The sequence below is a fragment of the Lynx canadensis genome, chromosome B1 (genome assembly GCF_007474595.2).
Source record: "Lynx canadensis isolate LIC74 chromosome B1, mLynCan4.pri.v2, whole genome shotgun sequence".
NCBI classification, from domain to species: Eukaryota; Metazoa; Chordata; class Mammalia; order Carnivora; family Felidae; genus Lynx; species Lynx canadensis.
The window spans coordinates 199,671,861-199,688,902 of record NC_044306.2 but is presented as its reverse complement, the minus strand read 5'-3'; the positions used below and the strand labels follow the sequence as shown (position 1 = coordinate 199,688,902).

Here is a 17,042-nt window from a genome sequence, read left to right as displayed (position 1 = left end):
GAAGGGGATTTTCATGTTATTTCTTCCTGCCTCCAGTTCTGAAACTCGTCCGGCCAGTAACTGGCAAAACTTTTAGGGACCCGATAAATTTATCCTTCTTTTTAGCATCCACAAGCCGTGGAACGGTTTCAGAGTCAAAATCATTTCTGCTGCATTGTGTTAAACTGGCCCAGTTGGCCTAAGACCCTCCCGCCCCCACAAAACCTGCCCGAAACCTCACAACCAGAGTCGAATCGCTGTAAATTTAGGTATGTGCAGTCTGACGGAAAGTTCGGGTTCACGAGTTACCCTTTCTAACTACATTAAAGGACCAATTTAAGCGTGTATGTGCTAAGCCTCCACTTAGAAGCCTGATGGCTGTCACTTCAGCCTCCTGACCCATAAAACAGCTAAGTGAGCTGTCCCTGTCAGAGCACACGACTTGCTTCCAGGGACAGCTCAGCGTGGCAGGAGAGCTCAGAGGCCACGTCGGGTCACACACACTGGCTCCGATCCAATCCTGACTTCCAGTGTGTCAGGTGACCTGGGCACCCCAGCCACACTGCCTTCTTCAGACTGGGCAGATGTCCCCCCCGCACTCTCAGGGCTGGGGCTCGAGGTTCCTGATGCACTTCCAGCTCGTGGCAGGCTCTCGGTACACGGGAGCTGATGTTTTTACGGTTTAGGTTTTCTTTTTCTTTTTTTTTTTTTAAGAGAGACACAGATGGTGAGACACGAAGCGCTCCCCTGAAGCTAGCGTGCATGTCTGAAAGCACACGCATCTGGAAGCTCATGTCTCTGGATTTCATAAATACGCTGGGGACCAGAGGGAGGCCCCTGGCATGCGGTGGCTGCTACGTGTTGGCAGCTCTCGCGTTTGTCCCTTCTGGCCGGCAAGTGGCACAGGAGGTAGCAGCTGGGGGTGGAAGGGCGACAGGCACTGGGTTCTGGTCCCAGTCCTGCCACGTGGTTGCTGCGTGACTCTTGGCAAATGACTAAACTTCTCTGAACCCTGACTTTCCCTTTTGTAAAACGGGGCTGAGCCTGCCCCTCGGGACCCGGCGAGGACCCACAGGCTCCCGCTTGTAAAGCCCTGGCTGCTGCTGGCTCCTGATGTCCGGGTGGTCGGGTCTACCTGTCTCTCCTCTTCCATAGGAAGCCGAGATCGACAGCATTCACCAGTTAGTTGTAGGGGCGACTGAGAATATCAAGGAGGGCAACGAAGACATCAGAGAGGTGAGTACCCTTGGGCCCCCCAGGCCCCACCGGCCTCCCTGTCCGGGCAGCGGTGGTAGTCTTGCGGGCAGTCAGGGCTGCGTGAGAGCCTTGCCGGGGCCCAGCCTGCAGGGCTGACCTCCTAACCGTGCTGACCCCTAAGACAGTCACATTTCTGTCCTCGCCAAACCCGGGGCACCTGCTATTACCAAGACACAGGACTCACCGCCCTCCAAAGGAGCGATCGGAGGCACACGAGGTCACTCTTGGCAAGGGTTGGATTAGCCACCTGCACCAGGGGTGGGCGCCACCGGAGAAGCTTGTTGGACCCCCCACCCCGAGGGCCAGAGCCCTGGTCCCTGTTTATCGAGGCCACCACAGTGGACTCTGTTGAGTGGACGTGGTCTTCTGAGTGTGGTCCTCGGTTTGGGTTGACGTGGGACCATTCCTGGGCCACTACAGCTGCCGGGCCAGGGGTGGGGCTCTTTTTAACCCTGGGCCCCGCGTGGGCCGTTTCCGGGTGTTTGCTGGGAGAAGGGTGTAGGACGTCTGAATAAGGGGGAGACACCTGTTTGTTTTCTGGTGGATTCTAAACCCACTGTTTGGCTCTGCTTACTAATTAAGGTAAGCATAAGCTCCAGGGTAGGGAGTGAGTGCGGACACACGGAGAGCGTGAGCACTCCTCAACCCAAAATCCTGTGCTCCTGCCCTTCCCGCCCCCCAGGCCATCAAAAACAACGCCGGCTTCCGAGTGTGGGTGCTCTTCTTCCTGGTGATGTGCTCCTTCTCCTTGCTCTTCCTGGACTGGTACGACAGCTAGTCTGCCCTGCTCGCTCCTGGCGCATGGGGCGCTGTCGAGGGTCTCCGGCATCGGACCAGGGCTGTGCCCAGATCCTACCACGTTGGGGGGAGGGGGCGGTGGCAGAGCTACGTGCTCCCACAAAAGGGACACCCAGACCTGTGGTCTTAGCCCGTTTAGTAGCTGAAAAAGAAACTAATGAACACAAATTGACAGTGGACTGTGTGGCACTCCTGAGGCAGGGTGGAAGAGAGGGGGGTCGTTACTGGCTGCACCCAAACTGGCGGCCCACGTGGAGGGGCTGCCCGGAGGCGGGGCTCAGGGAGGCACCGACCTGGCCCTTCCAGTGGCTTAGGGAAGAGTGCTGGGTGATAACTTCTCACGGCAAGCGACCATCACTTAGTTTCCTGTGGCTTCTTGTCTGCCTGAGCCAAGTGCTACAGAGTCGCTACGTTGTAGAAAACTCGCCTTTGCCTCACAAATATAATAAATGCAACTACAGTTACTTCGTGTAATATCAGTGGGTCCAGATACAGAAGGTCGGCGGACGCCTGCCTGCCCGTGGGGGAAGGGGTGTGGGGACAGACCCTGGGCCCTCAGCAAGGGGCTGCTGGGGCCCAAGGAGCATTTGTCTGCCCTTGGGCCCGTGCACCTGTCCCTCTAGAACAGGTGTTCCTGTTTGCAGTGGGAACCACATCTGTGCAGAGAGCATGCTGGTGTTCACGGGGCCCCATCTCGGTGTGGGTGCCGATGGCTCTGCGTTGCCCCCTGCAAAATCGTGTGCTGTGTATGCAAAATCGAGAGTCTGTGGTGCAGCCACAGGGACCCTTGTGTTCTTTCTCTGCACAGAGTGAAAATGTCAAAAGTTACATGTGAATGGATTTACAGTCAATAAAACGTCTACTAGAAAATACAAAGGGGTGATGCCTTAGCAGTGCGTTTACGTGGGCTGGAGCTTTCATAGATGTATCTGTGCGGGAGAGTTTGGCACGTAGTCAGTGCTTCTCGTGCGTGCTCACATCACACCCTCACAGCACGCAGCTCTAGAACACGCGCCCCGGCTCCAAGGCCACGGTCATGGTTGCGAAACACCCTCCATAATAAAATCCGGTTCTGGAAGCATATTTCAGAAAGCAGTGATGGAGCTGGCCGTGGCCACCACGCTTGTTTGCAACAGATCTCAAACTCATTGCCATTTATTTTTGACCTACTGAAAACAGTGAAACTTCTGACATGTCCACCAGAAACAGCACAGATAACATGGAAGAAAATGTCTGCGGATGCCTTGTTTCCATTTAATGGTTTTACACACGTAGCTTAGCTAACTGGCAATTTTGTAAACATATCCTTTAATGTCAAGATTCAGCTTGAAATGTAACTTCTTTACAAAGATCGTGAATTGAAATGTCCTCATTGGATCTGCAAGTTGCCACGCCAGCCCCTCCCAGCCTCCCCTGCCTGCTTCTTACGTGAAAAGATTTCTAGTTCACAAAATAAAAATCAGTCTTGGCTTCCCAGCAATTACATTTTGACTTTGCCAACACAAATAAGGTCTTAAAAACTAACTCGCTAACAGGGCTGTTGGTGCAAATTTATTCATTAACAGGACAGAACAAAAAAGACCAAAGGGTGTCGCTCCTATTCAACACGTCACAGAGCAGACGGACTACCTACAGGGGCCCGGACTTCCTCAGGCCCGTGGCCCAGGGTCCTCCCACAGCCCCTCACCACACGTGCTGGGACACTGGACCCGGTCTACATGCGCCGGCCTGAAGCACGGTGCTCTCCGCGCCAAGGTTCCAGCCAGCTCCAGGGGGCGGAATAGAGCCTCCCGAGCGGGCCCTCCTGCGGGACACTCGGCCGCTTCGGAGTGGGCGCGGGGAAGGGAAGGGCGCACCCCCTACCGGACGTCCCATTTCCTTCCTTCTCTGCACCTCTCACTGCCATACATCATGGTGATGGCCCGGCTGCCGCCTGATTGAAGGTGGGAAGAAATCTGAAGTACAGCTTGCTCTTAACCAAGTGGGGACCCGTCTAAATATGGCTGTGGAGTAAGGTTTGCAAACAGCAGTGCAGTGGGGAGGGGGAGGGCAATAAAAAAAAAAATTGATTCCACGAAACGCATTATTTATCTGAATCCAAACCCCTTGCATATCCAGTGTAAATTTACTTTCTCATGGCATCCCATAAATCCCAGTAAAGCAGCTAAATTAAGATTCCTTAACATGGAACGTGGTGTCACAGCTCTTTAAGCAATGCTGATATGCACTTGATCTTATGCCCATGAGCGGTCGGCAGCAAGTTTTATTGGCAAAGCAGCATTAGCAAACAGAAGCGGTTGCACCATAAATGAGTAACCTCTAAATTATCGGTAATTATATTTAACGAAACGTCCCTCCAAGTCCCTTTGTTACCTTCGAGTGACACATTGTGAGGAACCTGCCCGTCTCACTGAGCTGACTTGTCAGCGGCTTCGGTCTCCTGCTCGGACAGCTTCTCTTCCGACAGAACCGACATCCAGGGTGAGACGGAGCGTGTGATGCTCTGCTTGGCCAGGTTGTAGTGGTTGATGACGGTGTAAAACTTCTCCCGGGCACTGGAGTCTTGCTCCGCGTAGTAGCTCTCCAAGCCTTCTGGAATGCACTGGGTGTTCTGAAAGACAAGGGGCCGTGGAGACGAAACGTCTCGATGCTGTGGGGATGCCGGAGGGTCTCCGGTGAACACCCCCCAGGTGTTTACGGGGACCTTCCCTGGGCTTAGAGGAGAAACGCAGCCCAGCCACCGCCTGCACTGGTCCCACCGCGACAGGACAGACATCTTTAGCGAGGCCGTGACGCAGCGGGGCTTGGGCTGCAGGGGCACGATGAGCTGTCCTGTCCTGCTTCGCTGAAGATCTTCCGCTAGTTGTCATTTATGTTACATCTACTAGAAAATACTTTGGACCTGTCTGCTGGAAACACAGATAGTAAAAGAAGGGAAGTCAGGAAAACCTCCTGGGAGCTGGATCTTTAGTAGGCCTTCTCCAGAGGAGGGCGCGCCCTCGAGGCAGAGGAGATGGGCCTCACAGACAGGACAGTGCCAGCAGGGTGAGGAGGGCACTGGGAAGGATGACCGGGGTCAGACGGCCACACAAGGGCTAGAAGTCCCGTCGGGGAGCTGGTGTGACCTTGTGACCCAGAAAGCAGGAGCCCAGACAGCAATACGGTGGCGGGGGGGGGGGGGGGCAAGGGAGTGGGCTATCCCAGGCAGCTGTCCACGAAGGAAGAGGCTTCATCCCTACAGGCCACGGAACCCTGAGGGGGCCTGAGGTGGGGGAGTCCAGTCCATAGCTCTCATCAGCTGGTAAAACGTCCAGGACCCCAGAGACATCCTGCACCCAAGGCTGCCTTTCCTGGTGGGTCCGGGAGCCGACCCAGGCCACTGGGCCACCACAGCTGACGCGGCGCGAGCACACCATACACGTGCAGCTCACCGGGCCCACGAGCCAGGTGGGCGGGGCTGCGGATGATCGGCTTCCACGGCGCATTCTCCCGAGTCAAGCAGGCGCTTGGTGCTGAGCTAACTACACTTCCCAGCTCCTGGCAGCCGGGCCAGAGGGACGGGCGTGGATGCCCACCCTCCACCTCTCCCGCGGCCCTTTCTCGCTGGCTTCGACTGCCCAGAGGCGGAGAATGCCCCGAGGGGCTGGCAGGGCAGCACAAGACAGAATCGGGGCTCCAGGATGATCTCACAGAACTGCCTCCCCCCCCCCCTTCTGCCTGGAGCCTTCGTGTGAGAGAGACGGACCTCCCGCCTCGTGAAAGCCACGTTACCTGTGTGTCTGAGCAACCAAAGCAATACACGAACGCCATGGCCTCTTCCTCAGTGAGAGGAGACCACAGCAAAGACGGGTACCTGGCCTTGGCCACCTCCACACTCACCAGGAAGAGTCTGAGGACCCAGGCTCTCTGCCTACCGCTAAGGGTCTGACTCAGCACCTTTGTATCCTTAAACCTCCCCAGACGATTCTGAGGCTCCGCATGCTGCACGCAGTGTCTCGGCCAAGGCCGCCCCGCTGGCGGGTGCACCGCCCGGATCTGAAGCCCAGGCACCATCCACGGCACTCTGACCAGTTAACTCCTGGGGCCTCGCAAGACGCTCAGCGGCGCAGACCGTCCGTTCACCTCTCCTGGGCAAGCGCCTAGTGGAGAAGGTGACAGGATCTTTGATGACATCATCTCTGGCCACCTCGGGCCATCGCCAGGCCGGCCGGCCACAGCTGCTGCACCTCAGACGTGGGCGCTGGGAGACACGAGTGCCGGCCCGGGGTGCACCAGGGGAGCCTCCCCCTGACCTGGGCCCAGCTCTTCCTCGGTCTCTAAAACCCAACGGCAGGTGAAGAAGGCTGCTCCTTGAGATCTGCCCGCAGACGCAACGCCCACCTGCCACTTCCCCACCAGCAGAGAAAACGGGACTGGGGTTCCGCCACCCATGCTTCCTCCTCCTGACCTGCTTCCTCCTCCCGACCTTCTCTCTGCACCTGACAGCTGGCCAGGCGCTTCCCATGCACGTTCTCTCGCTGCGAGGCAGGTGCCGTTAGCCCCGTTTTCCAGCCGGGGCAGGTGAGACCCAGAGACGCAAAGACACAGCAGAGTGCCCAGCGCCCCACATGGTGTCGCCGTGGGAGGCCGCCAACAGGTGACCCGCTGGACTCCCGAGTCAAGCAGAGTGAGAAGTGAAACAGTCTGCCCCAGGGCCGGCGGGGCAGAACGTTCTTTTCCCGGAGCCCCGGCAGTGTCTGGTTCAGCCAGAGCTCAAGCCCCAGCTCGGGCGCACACAGGCCTCGGGAATGCGGCTCGGCTCCCCGCGCCCTGCCTGCCCTACCGGCTCAGCCTTCGGAACCTTCACAGGCGAGCGACACACTGTGACGTCGCCCTCTGAACCCCGAGGCCTCCACAGTGGGCGGCTCCACACAGCCCGGCCCCTGCTCGGTGCCAGACACAGCAACACAGGGCAGAGCACACGACTTGTGCAGAGAGAGCAGGGATGACGCCCCCGTCACAGAAAAGCTCCCGCCGCTCAGACGTAGCAGCCGCTCGTGACCGGGGCCCCTCTCCGCCCGGATGGCTCTCCTGGGATGCCGGCCTCGTGTCTAGGACGAGGATGGCTGGGGGTCGGCTCTCCCTCGGGTGGGCTGTCCAGCAGGGTCAGGAGCTGTGCCAGGCACCAGGATCACCGAAAGGAACACGCCAGAGCCTGGGCCACGGGCCCTACACTACCTACTAGCCCCCGTGCCCGTCCCCGGGGCCTCCACTCAGGAGACCCAGGATGTGCTCCTCCGACACCGAGAAGTGGCGGGTCTGGCCCCTCAGCAGAGCGAGGTCGGGGCCTCCTCGGTGTGGCTGCTGACGGATGGAGGCTGTCGTGCCTGGTCCGGTGCCCGGCCCACGAGCTACCGTTTCATCACTGCTGGGTCTGGGAAGACAGCGAAGGGGTACAGACAGCACTGGGATCTTGCAGGGGTGGATGACACGTCCACACACCTCTGTTCCCCAGGACGGACCCGGCATGCCAGGCGGGTGCCGTGGGTACTTCCCTGTTGGGTAACCCAGAGACGAGTGACCGCCGCGGACAGCGGAAAGGGGACGGAATGAACGCGTGCTCTCCCCTCAACCCGGTCCTGCCCCGCCAGCGGAGAACAGTCCTCCTCTGGTCAAAGGATCAGAACCACCTTCCGGGAGCACGGAGGACTATTTCCAGAAGAGAAAGGACAAAGGACTGCGGCGTGCCCCACACCCCGCTCTGCCTGTCCAGCCCGTCGGTGGGCCAGGCGGCGGCTTCAGAGTCGGCCCACGCTGCAGGCCAAGTTCACCGCGGTTCCTCCCGCTCGGAGCCTCGGCGCCCCCCGTCTACGAGATGGGACCGAGGGGCCCCGCATGCTGGGTGGCCGTGAGGACTGTGGTCCGCGATGGGCAGCTCGGGCAAGAAGGCGGGATGTGTCCACGCTCACCCACGCCCACATCCGGGTATTAGGAAGCAGCCGCCCCCGTCCGGCAAGGCAGGTGGCCACCCCCCTCCCCCCCGGCCGCACTGCCACCTGTGCTCCGTCCCCTCCCCCTGCCACTCGCCAGCACCCGCCGGGCAGTGTGGGGCTCCACTCCGGTCCAGGACAGGGCCTCCAGGCCTAAGAGAGTGGCCCTGCCCTCGGGGCACCAGGCCAGGACGACGGGCAGTTCTGCCACTGCCCGCACGTGGGCCGCAGGAAGCAAATGCGGGGCAAGCACCACGGTGGGCAGGTGGCAGGTGAGAACCCCAGTTGCGAAGCAGCATGAGGCCAGGTGCTCCCCAGTACGTTCTGACCCGGCCCCCATCAGGCCAGAATCACAGCCACACGTCCCCCTGAGGGGGGCCCTGCCCCTCATCTCTCACCCATGAAAGCAAATGACCGTCACACCAACGAGGTAATCCGAGGAAGCGTGTTCCAGCCCCGGCACACGGTCAGCACTGGCAAGTGTTCCTCGGGCACGAACTCCACTGAGAGAACGGGGGTGTCTGACCGTCTGCGTCAACACGCAGGGCCGGGCAGTTTCCCAGTACGTGGAAACCCTCCCGTGAAACTCCTATGACGACTTCACGGTTTCAAGAAAAAGGCAGGAACTTAGCACCCACCCCCGCCCCTGCCCACCCGTCAGGACGGGACACTCTGGCGGGGAGGCCTGGCCGCAAGGAGCCTCCCCTCACCCGCAGCGCAGGTGCCTGCCCTCTGCTTTGTGCCAGGACCTCTGCGGCACCCGTGCCCATCAGCCCTTCCCGTGGGCCCCCCTCCGGCTCTGGGGTCAGCAGGACCCAGCCCAGTCTGTGGCCTCAGTCCAGGAGCAGGCCCTCGCCACCGTGGGCAAAATGGACTCCTCATTCAGTCTGCACCCTAGGTGACCTGGAAGCGGTGACCCCGGGCACGCACAGTCACCCTGGCCGCCTCTCTGCCTGGCACTGGGTATCTGCCTGTCTGCTCGCCACTTGTCTCCCCACCAGAACACCGGCCCCACGGGCAGGGCCTGGACTCCTCCCGTCCTGCACCACATGCCCAGCACCCAGCAGGGCTCCCCACAGGAAGCACTGAATAAATATGTACGAAGGACCCATGGGGGGTGACCTTGGGGCACAAGGAAGATCGCATCCATGCTGCATCTAACCACCGATACAACGGGGATCTACTGGTACCTACCCAGGTTTTGGGGAGCATTCAGAAATCCCCGTGTGAAAACCCCTGTGAACCGTCAGGTCTGTGTGTGACGTGTACAATCGCAAAACAGGCGGAAAGGCAGGGAGGGGACTTCGGCACCCATCGCACTTCTCCCCCCTCCAGCTTCAGCCAAGGGCTCTTGGACCCAGGCTAGTAGTTCTCCAGCCCTCCAGCTGTGTTTTCCAGGAAGGACATCTGCCCCCAATTAGATGGAAACGCCAGTGGAAGATGCCCAAGTCCCAAGGGACGCAGCTACAGAACACTCACCTGGTGCCGGCTGGGCACCAGGATCACCCGTCCCGGCCTCTGAACGCACAGGCACCTGCCCCCTTCCCTGCCAAGACTCTCAGAACCAGGCCTTCATCTCTGACTCCACCTGCCTGCGCCAGCAGAACTTGGCCTTGCAGGGAGGGCGGGGCAGCTTCAGGCTGCACCCTCCTCCTCCGTGCAGGACGCGTGCCCCGGGCCCAGAGAAAGAGCCAAGACGCGGACCCTGCATCCTCCTGATGGAGCCGCTGGCCCCTGTTCTTTGTGAGCAGCCCGTCTAGTCCCAGGAAGCTGTCCTCTGCACACGTGGGTCCCGTCAGGGCACCGTGCCCACATCTGCTCTGCCTCCTCCCCATGACCTCGGCCCCCCTGTGTCACCCAGCCCTGGACCAGGCTCTCCCCTGCATCCCAGAGTCACTCTTCAGCCTTATGTCACGTGGGTGTCCTCTCCATCCCCAGCACCCTGCCGAGTCTCTTCCCAGGCTCCCGGCAGCAGCCTGCTGGGCCATCTCGCCAACCCTCCAGCCTCCCTGGGCCACTGAGTGTGAGTGGCCGTCCTGTCGCTCCCCACCCCCCTCCACTCCGGGGGCCTCTGCCTGGCACCAGAGGTGGTGCACAGACTGGCCACAGCTGGCTCATCCCCCGCTGCCTCCAGGCCGACCCTGCCTGCGTTCTGCCATCAACCGTGTTTGCCGCTCCCCTAGCCCGCCTGGTCCGGCCCGGCTGGCCTCCGGAGTCTGCTGATGTACGTACTCGGTCAAGGCCAGCCCTGCCCTCCTCCAAGCCCCCCCAAGGCCTCTGGGCTGGTCTCCTCTAAACCGTGGTGCCTCCTGAGCCTCCAGATAGCCTGGCCCAGGGTGTGGATGGGTCTGCTGAAAGGGTGGGGTGTGGGGGGTTCCCCGGGTCCCCACGCAGCTCCCTCACTGGCCTCCTAGAGGCAACCTGACCACCCTTCTAGAAACTGCAGCGCCCGACCCTGCCTTGCCCTTTGGTTTTCCAGGGCTCATACCCTAACTCAGAATACAACCGATTCCACGCGTCTTTTGAGGAGGGCAGGGAGCTTCCCAAAGGTGGGGGTCTCTACCCGATGGGCCCCGGCTGTGCTGCACCCGAATACCAGCGGCAGCCACTGTACGTGGCACGCACAAAATGCATACCTGCCGGCCGGGGGAGGGCCGCAGGGTCAGAGCACTGCGCACGGGCGACATGCCGGGAAGCGGGAGGTCTGTTGAGCCTGCTGCCCCGTGCGAGCCTTCTGCTCCCTCACGGCCACGAGACCCAAAGCAAAGCCACCCGGTGACGCGACAGACCAAGCCTGTCCGTGTACGTGCTCAGCACGGGCTTCTCCGGCTTTGATTTCGGCAACACCGGCCCCTGGAAATGGTAGCTTTTCCCTTCACGCTGGCTCTCGAGAGGTCAGAACCAAACGTGGGGGGTCAGGGTGGGGGGCCAGATGCCGCGCTGTGGGAACTGGGAGCAAGTCCACTGGGAGTACATCTTGCCTCCTCCTGCCTTCCCTCCTCCCCTCCATCTTCTCCACTCCTCCCCTGTGTAACCCTCTGTGCCACTTTCAGGCTTTCTGGAACAAGGCCGCGTCGCATCAGCAGAGCAGGCATTTCCGCCAGCATGGAGAGCTGGCCAAGCAGGTGCCGGAGGGACAAGGACAGGCACGGGCGGGAGGTGGGGCGTGCCCAGCTCTGCTCCCCTTCCCTCTGGGCCTCTGCGCACGCCGCCCCCCCCCCGCCCCCAGCGGAGGTCTGTTCCCAGAAGCTGCCTTGTTTACAGCTCCACCCTGCCTTCTCCCCCTGCCCCTCTGCCTCCCTCCCCTGCTCCCTTCCACAGGGGCCCCATCGCAGGCCACCCGAGGCCAGAGCAGGGCTGTGTCCCTCGGAGAAGGCACGGGGGGGGGGGTGGAGGGCCGGGGGCGGGGCCTTACCTTGAGGATGAAGCCATCAGGGCAGGCACGGTCATATTTGTACACCTTGTAGACGACCAGGAAGACGACGCAGGTGAGGAAGGCCAGGGCAAAGAGGACCAGCACGGAGACCTGTGGGCAGAGGGGGGCCCGTCAGGGTGGCTGCGAGGACCACGTGTGGGGCGGCCGGACAGACGAGAGACGGTCTCTGGAGGGACGCAGCTGGAAAAGCCCCAGGAAGGCTTCAGCTGCATCACGTTCCACTGGACGTTTGGTACCGTCTGCGTTTTTCACGATCTCCACACGCCACTGTTATTTTGAGTGACCCGTTTTTAGCATTCCAGGCCCTATGGGGAGAGCTTGGGTACAGGGATGATCGAGCGTCACGGACACTTTCTGCCTGCTGCCAGTTACTGAGGTGACGCGGCAGCCACCAGCTGTTCAGATGTCTCCTGTGCCCGGGGCCCCAGCCCTGCCCTCGCGAGCTGGGACCAGCTAGGCAGGAAAGACAGGATCTCGGGGGCCCCCATCACCTCTGCCCTCAAGTTTCCCGCATGCTCGGTTAGTTGTGTCCCTCCCCAGAGGGCAGTCCCCACGAGCCCAGGTGTGGGGCTCGCTGTCACGGAGCATGTGCTCCTCTGACATTTGCGGATCGACGGGTGACAGAACAGCGGGCGATCCGGCCCCCGCGGGAGGACACAGGGCATAGGGGACAAAGCGACACCAGATCCGGGCACCGGAGGTGCTCACCTGGCTGCTGGGAGCCCCCTGGCAGGGGCAGAGCACATCCGGAGGCTAAAAGGATGTGCAAAGGCACGGCCGGTCAGCTTGGGGAAGCGGGAGCCTTCCTGCTGACGGGCTGCCCCTCCCCACCCGGTTACAGAGGGCTCTGAGGCTCCTGAGGAGGGGGACAGGTTCAGAGCCACGCGGCCCTGGGTGCTGGCACAGAGCAGCCCCCCTCCCCCCGGGGGCAGGGCGGGCACAGCTGTGCCGCTTCCTGAGGCTGCACAAGAGGCCCAGGGGCGAACCCTGTCCTGGCCTTAGGGGACCCGTGCCCGGGTCCCCCGACACCGCGGGGCCTCAGTTACCGTACGAGCTCTCCATCTGGGGAAGCGGAGGGTGGCGCTGGGCCTCACGGGATGTGTGGGGGAAGTTGGTACGCACTGCCCGCTCACCTGGAGGACAGACACTGGCCCGGCTGTGAACCGAAGTCACCAGCCCCGTGCGGCCTCCTACACCCGCCCCAGGCACCACGGCCCTGGTCTGACCGCTGGGCTGTGCCGTGCCACGCGGAAGCCCCTGAACCTCTCTGGTCCCCAGGCCCCTCACCTGTGACACAAGACGACACTTCCCCACCTCCCAGTTGCCATGAGGATACGAGGGAGGAATGAACTGGACAGACACCCACGAGGAACGGTAGGAACTACCACAGCGAGTGTTTCCCCATCGCTGGGCCCTGCCTCCATTTCCCGGGCTCTCCATCCCCAGCCTTCAGAGTCCTTCTGAGGCCTGCAACTCGGCCTTGGCCGGACCCGGCCCAGTCCAGCGCTGGGCGGCACGGAGGTGAAGGGCGCAGCCCACTGTGCCTTCCTGGCGCGGTGCTGACACTCGTCACGCTCTAGGCGGCTCCCACGCCCTGGGGCCCAGGGGCACCCAGACTTCTCCCTTCTCCCGCACGCCCAGCCTGGCTGCCGCCTCCCCACCGCTCCCACCTCCCACTCACTGCAGCCGGGACACTTGTCCCGTGTCCCCTTGTCCAGGGAAGAGCCCCTCGGGCCCCAGGCAGCCAAGAAGTCTCCGCATCCCCTTCCCTGAGGCCCTTCCTGCCCATCCCTAAGTCCCACCCGTCCCCATTCTCTGCCCCCCAAGTCCCTTCCCTTCCCGTGACCTCGCGACCCCCTCATCTGGACCGTCAGGGCTGTCACCCTAAGGGTCAGAGGCCCTCCGCCTGCCTGGACAGCCTGTGTTGCACGTGGAGCCCGTGCCTGACACAGGGACACGAGATGAAGTCACAGGTGCTTCGGGGCTCAAAGCGCCCGTGGGAAAGGCCACCGGGTTCCGGTGGTGACTGCACTACACGGCAAGAACGCAGCCTCAGACCCCAGACGGCCCAGGGAGGCCAGAGGCGGCAGGGCACGGAGCTGAAGGAGGTCAGATCTGCGCGGGGGGGGGGGGGGGGGGGGCCGCGGCCGGGACACCCAGGCTTTCCGGCAAGAGCCGCCTTGCCGCTGGCGACACCTGGGACGGGCAGGCAGCCCCCGCCGGACCCGGGCTCCTGCCCACCAGGGGCAACGAGAGGACCCGGCTCCCAGGCCTGGTGGGAGGGCTGCAGACGCACGCGTGGTGCTCCTGAGGACGGCGGGCGCTGCGGAAGGACGCGTCTGCCCTGGCCGCTGTCCCGTCCCCACCATCGCGCCCGCGTGGGTGGCCCGGCTCACGGTCCAGGCCGCAGAGCCCCCCTCACACCCGCCGCCCTGTCCTTCCCGAGGGCCCCCCTGCCCCCGGCTCACCCAGGCTGCTGCTCAGCCGCACCTGCCCTGCCCGGGACCCAGCCATCTGCTGGCAGCCCCTGGGGGCAGCTCGGGGGGCTCCACGAGGTCGAGAGCAGCTGCTGCTTCTGCCAGGGTGGTCGGTGAGAAGAGCTGCGTTTGACAGAACTGGTTTCCTTCACAAGCCTTCGTGTTTCATTTTGGGCATTTGAAAACATCGTTCCAAGAAGTCCAGAGCATAGCACACAAGAGGTTAAGAGGCCCTGTTAGAATGTTATCTCCTCGGGGCGCCCGGGGAGGGGGGCGGGGGCTCAGTTGGTTGAGCATCTTGACTTCAGCTCACGATCTCACAGTTCGTGGGTTCAAACCCCATGTTGGGCTCTGTGCTAACAGCGTGGAGCCTGCTTCCAATTCTCCCTCCCTCGCTCCCTGCCCTTTCCGCACTCATGCTCACTCTCTGATAAATAAAATAAACAAACAAACCCTTTAAAAAGTAAAATAAAATCAGGGCACCTGGGTGGCTCAGCGGGTTGAGCATCCGACTTCGGCTCAGGTCATGATCTCATGGTTCATGAGTTTGAGCCCTGCATCGGGCTCCGTGCTGATAGCTCAGAGCCTGGGGCCTGCTTCGGATTCTCTGTCTCCCTCTCTCTCTGCCCCTCCCTAACTCACACTTACTCTCTCTCTCAAAAATAAACATTAAAAAATTTTTTTAAAAAGAGTATTATCTGCTCAACAAAGTATTAGACTGAATTCAATAATGCATTAAAAGGATCACACAGCATAAGAGGGTACACCGATTCCAGGGAGGCAGGCACCTTCAGCACCCACGATGTGATACATCACATGAATAAAACGAAGGATAAAAAACACATGATCATCTCAGCATATGGAGAAAAAGCATTTGACAAAATTCAATATCCACTTACGATAAAAACTCAACACGGTGGGTATAGAGGGAACACGCCTCAACGTAATAAAGGCCGCATAGGACAAGCCCACAGCTAACGTCATAATGGTGTAAAGCTAAAAGCTTTCCCTCTAAGATCAGGAATGAGACAAGGATGTTGACTCTCACCACTTCTGTTCAACATAGTATTGAAGTCCTCACCACAGCACCTGAGAAAAATAAAAGGCACCCAGATTGGAAAGGAAGAAGTAAAACTATCACCCTTTGTATGACGACATGACATTATACATAGAAAACCTTAAGGACTCCACCAAATCACTCTCAGAAGTAATCAACAATTCAACAAATTTGTAGGACACAAAATCAATACACAGAAAGCTGTAGTGTTTCTATACATAAATAGCAAACTACCCAAAAAAGAAAACAATCTCATCTGTATTTCCATTTAAAAGAATCAAATACCTTGGGACAGATTTAACAAGGAGGTGAAAGATCTGTGCCTTGAAAACTTTAAGACACTGATGAAAGAATTTGAAGACACAAATAATGGAAAGGTAGTCTGTGTTCATGGTCGGGGAGAATTAATATTGTTCAAATTGCACAGAGCAATCTACAGATTCAATGCAATCCCCTGTCAACATCCCAGTGGCATTTTTCACAGAAATAGAACAATCTTCAAATCTGGATGGAACCACAAAAGACCCCGAATAAGCAAAGCAATCTTGAGAAAGAAGAACAAATCTGGACGTATCCTGCTCCCTGATTTCAAACTATATTACAAGGCAACAGCAACCAAAACAGTCCGGTACCGGCATAAAAACAGAACAGAGAACCCAGACGTAAACCCGCACATAGTCAACTGACTTACAACAAAGGAGGCAAGAACATACACCGGAGAAAGGACAGTCTCTTCAATAAATGGTGTGGGGAAAATTGGAGAGCCACATGCAAAAGAATGCAACTGGACCGCTTTCTTACATAATATACAAAAACTAACTCAAAGGCAATTAAAGACAAATGACCTGTAACCATAAAACTCCTAGAAGGTGAAGGCTCCTTGACATTGGTCTTGGCGATGATTTTTTAAATCTGACCCCAAAAGCAAAGGCAAACACAGGCAACAATAAATGAGTGGGACTAGATCACACCAAAAAGCTTCTGCACAGCAAAGGACACCATCAACAAAATGGAAACGCCAACCTCCTGTGTGGGAGAAAATACTTACAAGTCATATATCTGACAAGGGGCAAGAATCCAAAATATGTAAGAACTCCTACAATCTAATGGCCAAAACCCAAACAATCTAACTTTTTAAATGGGCAGAGCATCCGAACAGACATTTTTCCAAAGGAGACCTGTGGATGGACCACAGGACCGTGAAAAGGCGCTCGACGTCGATCACCAGGGAATCCAAACCGCAGGGAGCGACCCCTCACACCTGTTTGAATGGCTGTTACGAAAAAGATAAGAGACAGCACGTGCCAGAGAGGATGCAGAGAAACAGGAAGCCTTGAGCACTGGCAGAAAAGCAAACGGGTGCGGCCACTCTGGAGGACGGTACGGCATCTCCTCCGCCAGTTAACACCAGAATTACTATGTGATCCAGCAATTCTGTTTCGGGGTATATACCCTAAAGAAGTGAAAGCACGGACTCAAACAGTCGGTACGAATACACCGTTTTCATATCCGCCTCATCCACAGCAGCCAAGACGTGGCAGCAACCTAAGTGTCCATGGATGGACGAGAGGGTGAAGAAAAGGCGGTGTGTGTGTGTTGCGCACACACACACACACACACACACACACACACACACACACAATGGAGTAGTATTCAGCCAGAAAAAGAAGCAAATCCTGTCCCTTGCGACAACAAGGATGGACCTTGAGGGCATTATGCTAAATGAAGAGAAAGACAAGTACCTTATGAGCTCACCTCTGTGTGGAATCTAAAACAAAAAAAACAAGCTCGGGTGGGGCCCCTGGGTGGCTCAGTTGGTTGGGCCTCCCACTTTGCCTCAGGTCATGATCTCACAGTTCTTGGGTTCGAGCCCTGCGTCGGGCTCTGTGCTGATGGCTCAGTGCCTGGAGCCTGCTTCAGATTCCATGTCTCCCTCTCTCTCTGCCCCTCCCCTGTTCGCACTCTCTCTCTCAAAAAATAAACATTTAAAAAAAAATGTTTGAAAAAAATTAAAAACAAAACAAAAAAAAGCTCGGAGATACAGCGACCAGATCGGTGGGGTAAGCGAA

At 58.8% G+C, this 17,042-nt stretch overlaps 2 protein-coding genes and 1 long non-coding RNA gene across 4 annotated transcripts in view; 2 read left to right on the top strand and 1 right to left on the bottom strand.

Annotated features, from left to right (window-relative positions):
- Positions 1-2,906, top strand: part of STX18 (syntaxin 18) — a 123,144-nt gene extending 120,238 nt beyond the window's left edge. For both annotated transcript variants that reach the window (XM_030314214.2, XM_030314215.1), the window contains 2 exons: positions 1,135-1,215; positions 1,919-2,906. In XM_030314214.2, coding sequence (XP_030170074.1) covers positions 1,135-1,215; positions 1,919-2,014 — 177 coding nt within the window. In that variant the 3' untranslated portion in view covers positions 2,015-2,906. The remainder of the gene's footprint in view (positions 1-1,134; positions 1,216-1,918) is intronic.
- A 358-nt stretch (positions 2,907-3,264) lies between these two features.
- Positions 3,265-17,042, bottom strand: part of NSG1 (neuronal vesicle trafficking associated 1) — a 30,633-nt gene continuing 16,855 nt past the window's right edge. Inside the window, exons 4-5 of the mRNA XM_030314216.2 lie at positions 11,419-11,529; positions 3,265-4,645 (exon numbers count right to left, since the gene is read on the bottom strand). Coding sequence (XP_030170076.1) covers positions 4,442-4,645; positions 11,419-11,529 — 315 coding nt within the window. The 3' untranslated portion in view covers positions 3,265-4,441. The remainder of the gene's footprint in view (positions 4,646-11,418; positions 11,530-17,042) is intronic.
- LOC115512823 lies at positions 4,652-11,425 on the top strand. Its single transcript, XR_003968500.2, has 3 exons — positions 4,652-10,227; positions 10,483-10,897; positions 11,057-11,425. It is a non-coding gene; the product is annotated as an uncharacterized LOC115512823 (long non-coding RNA).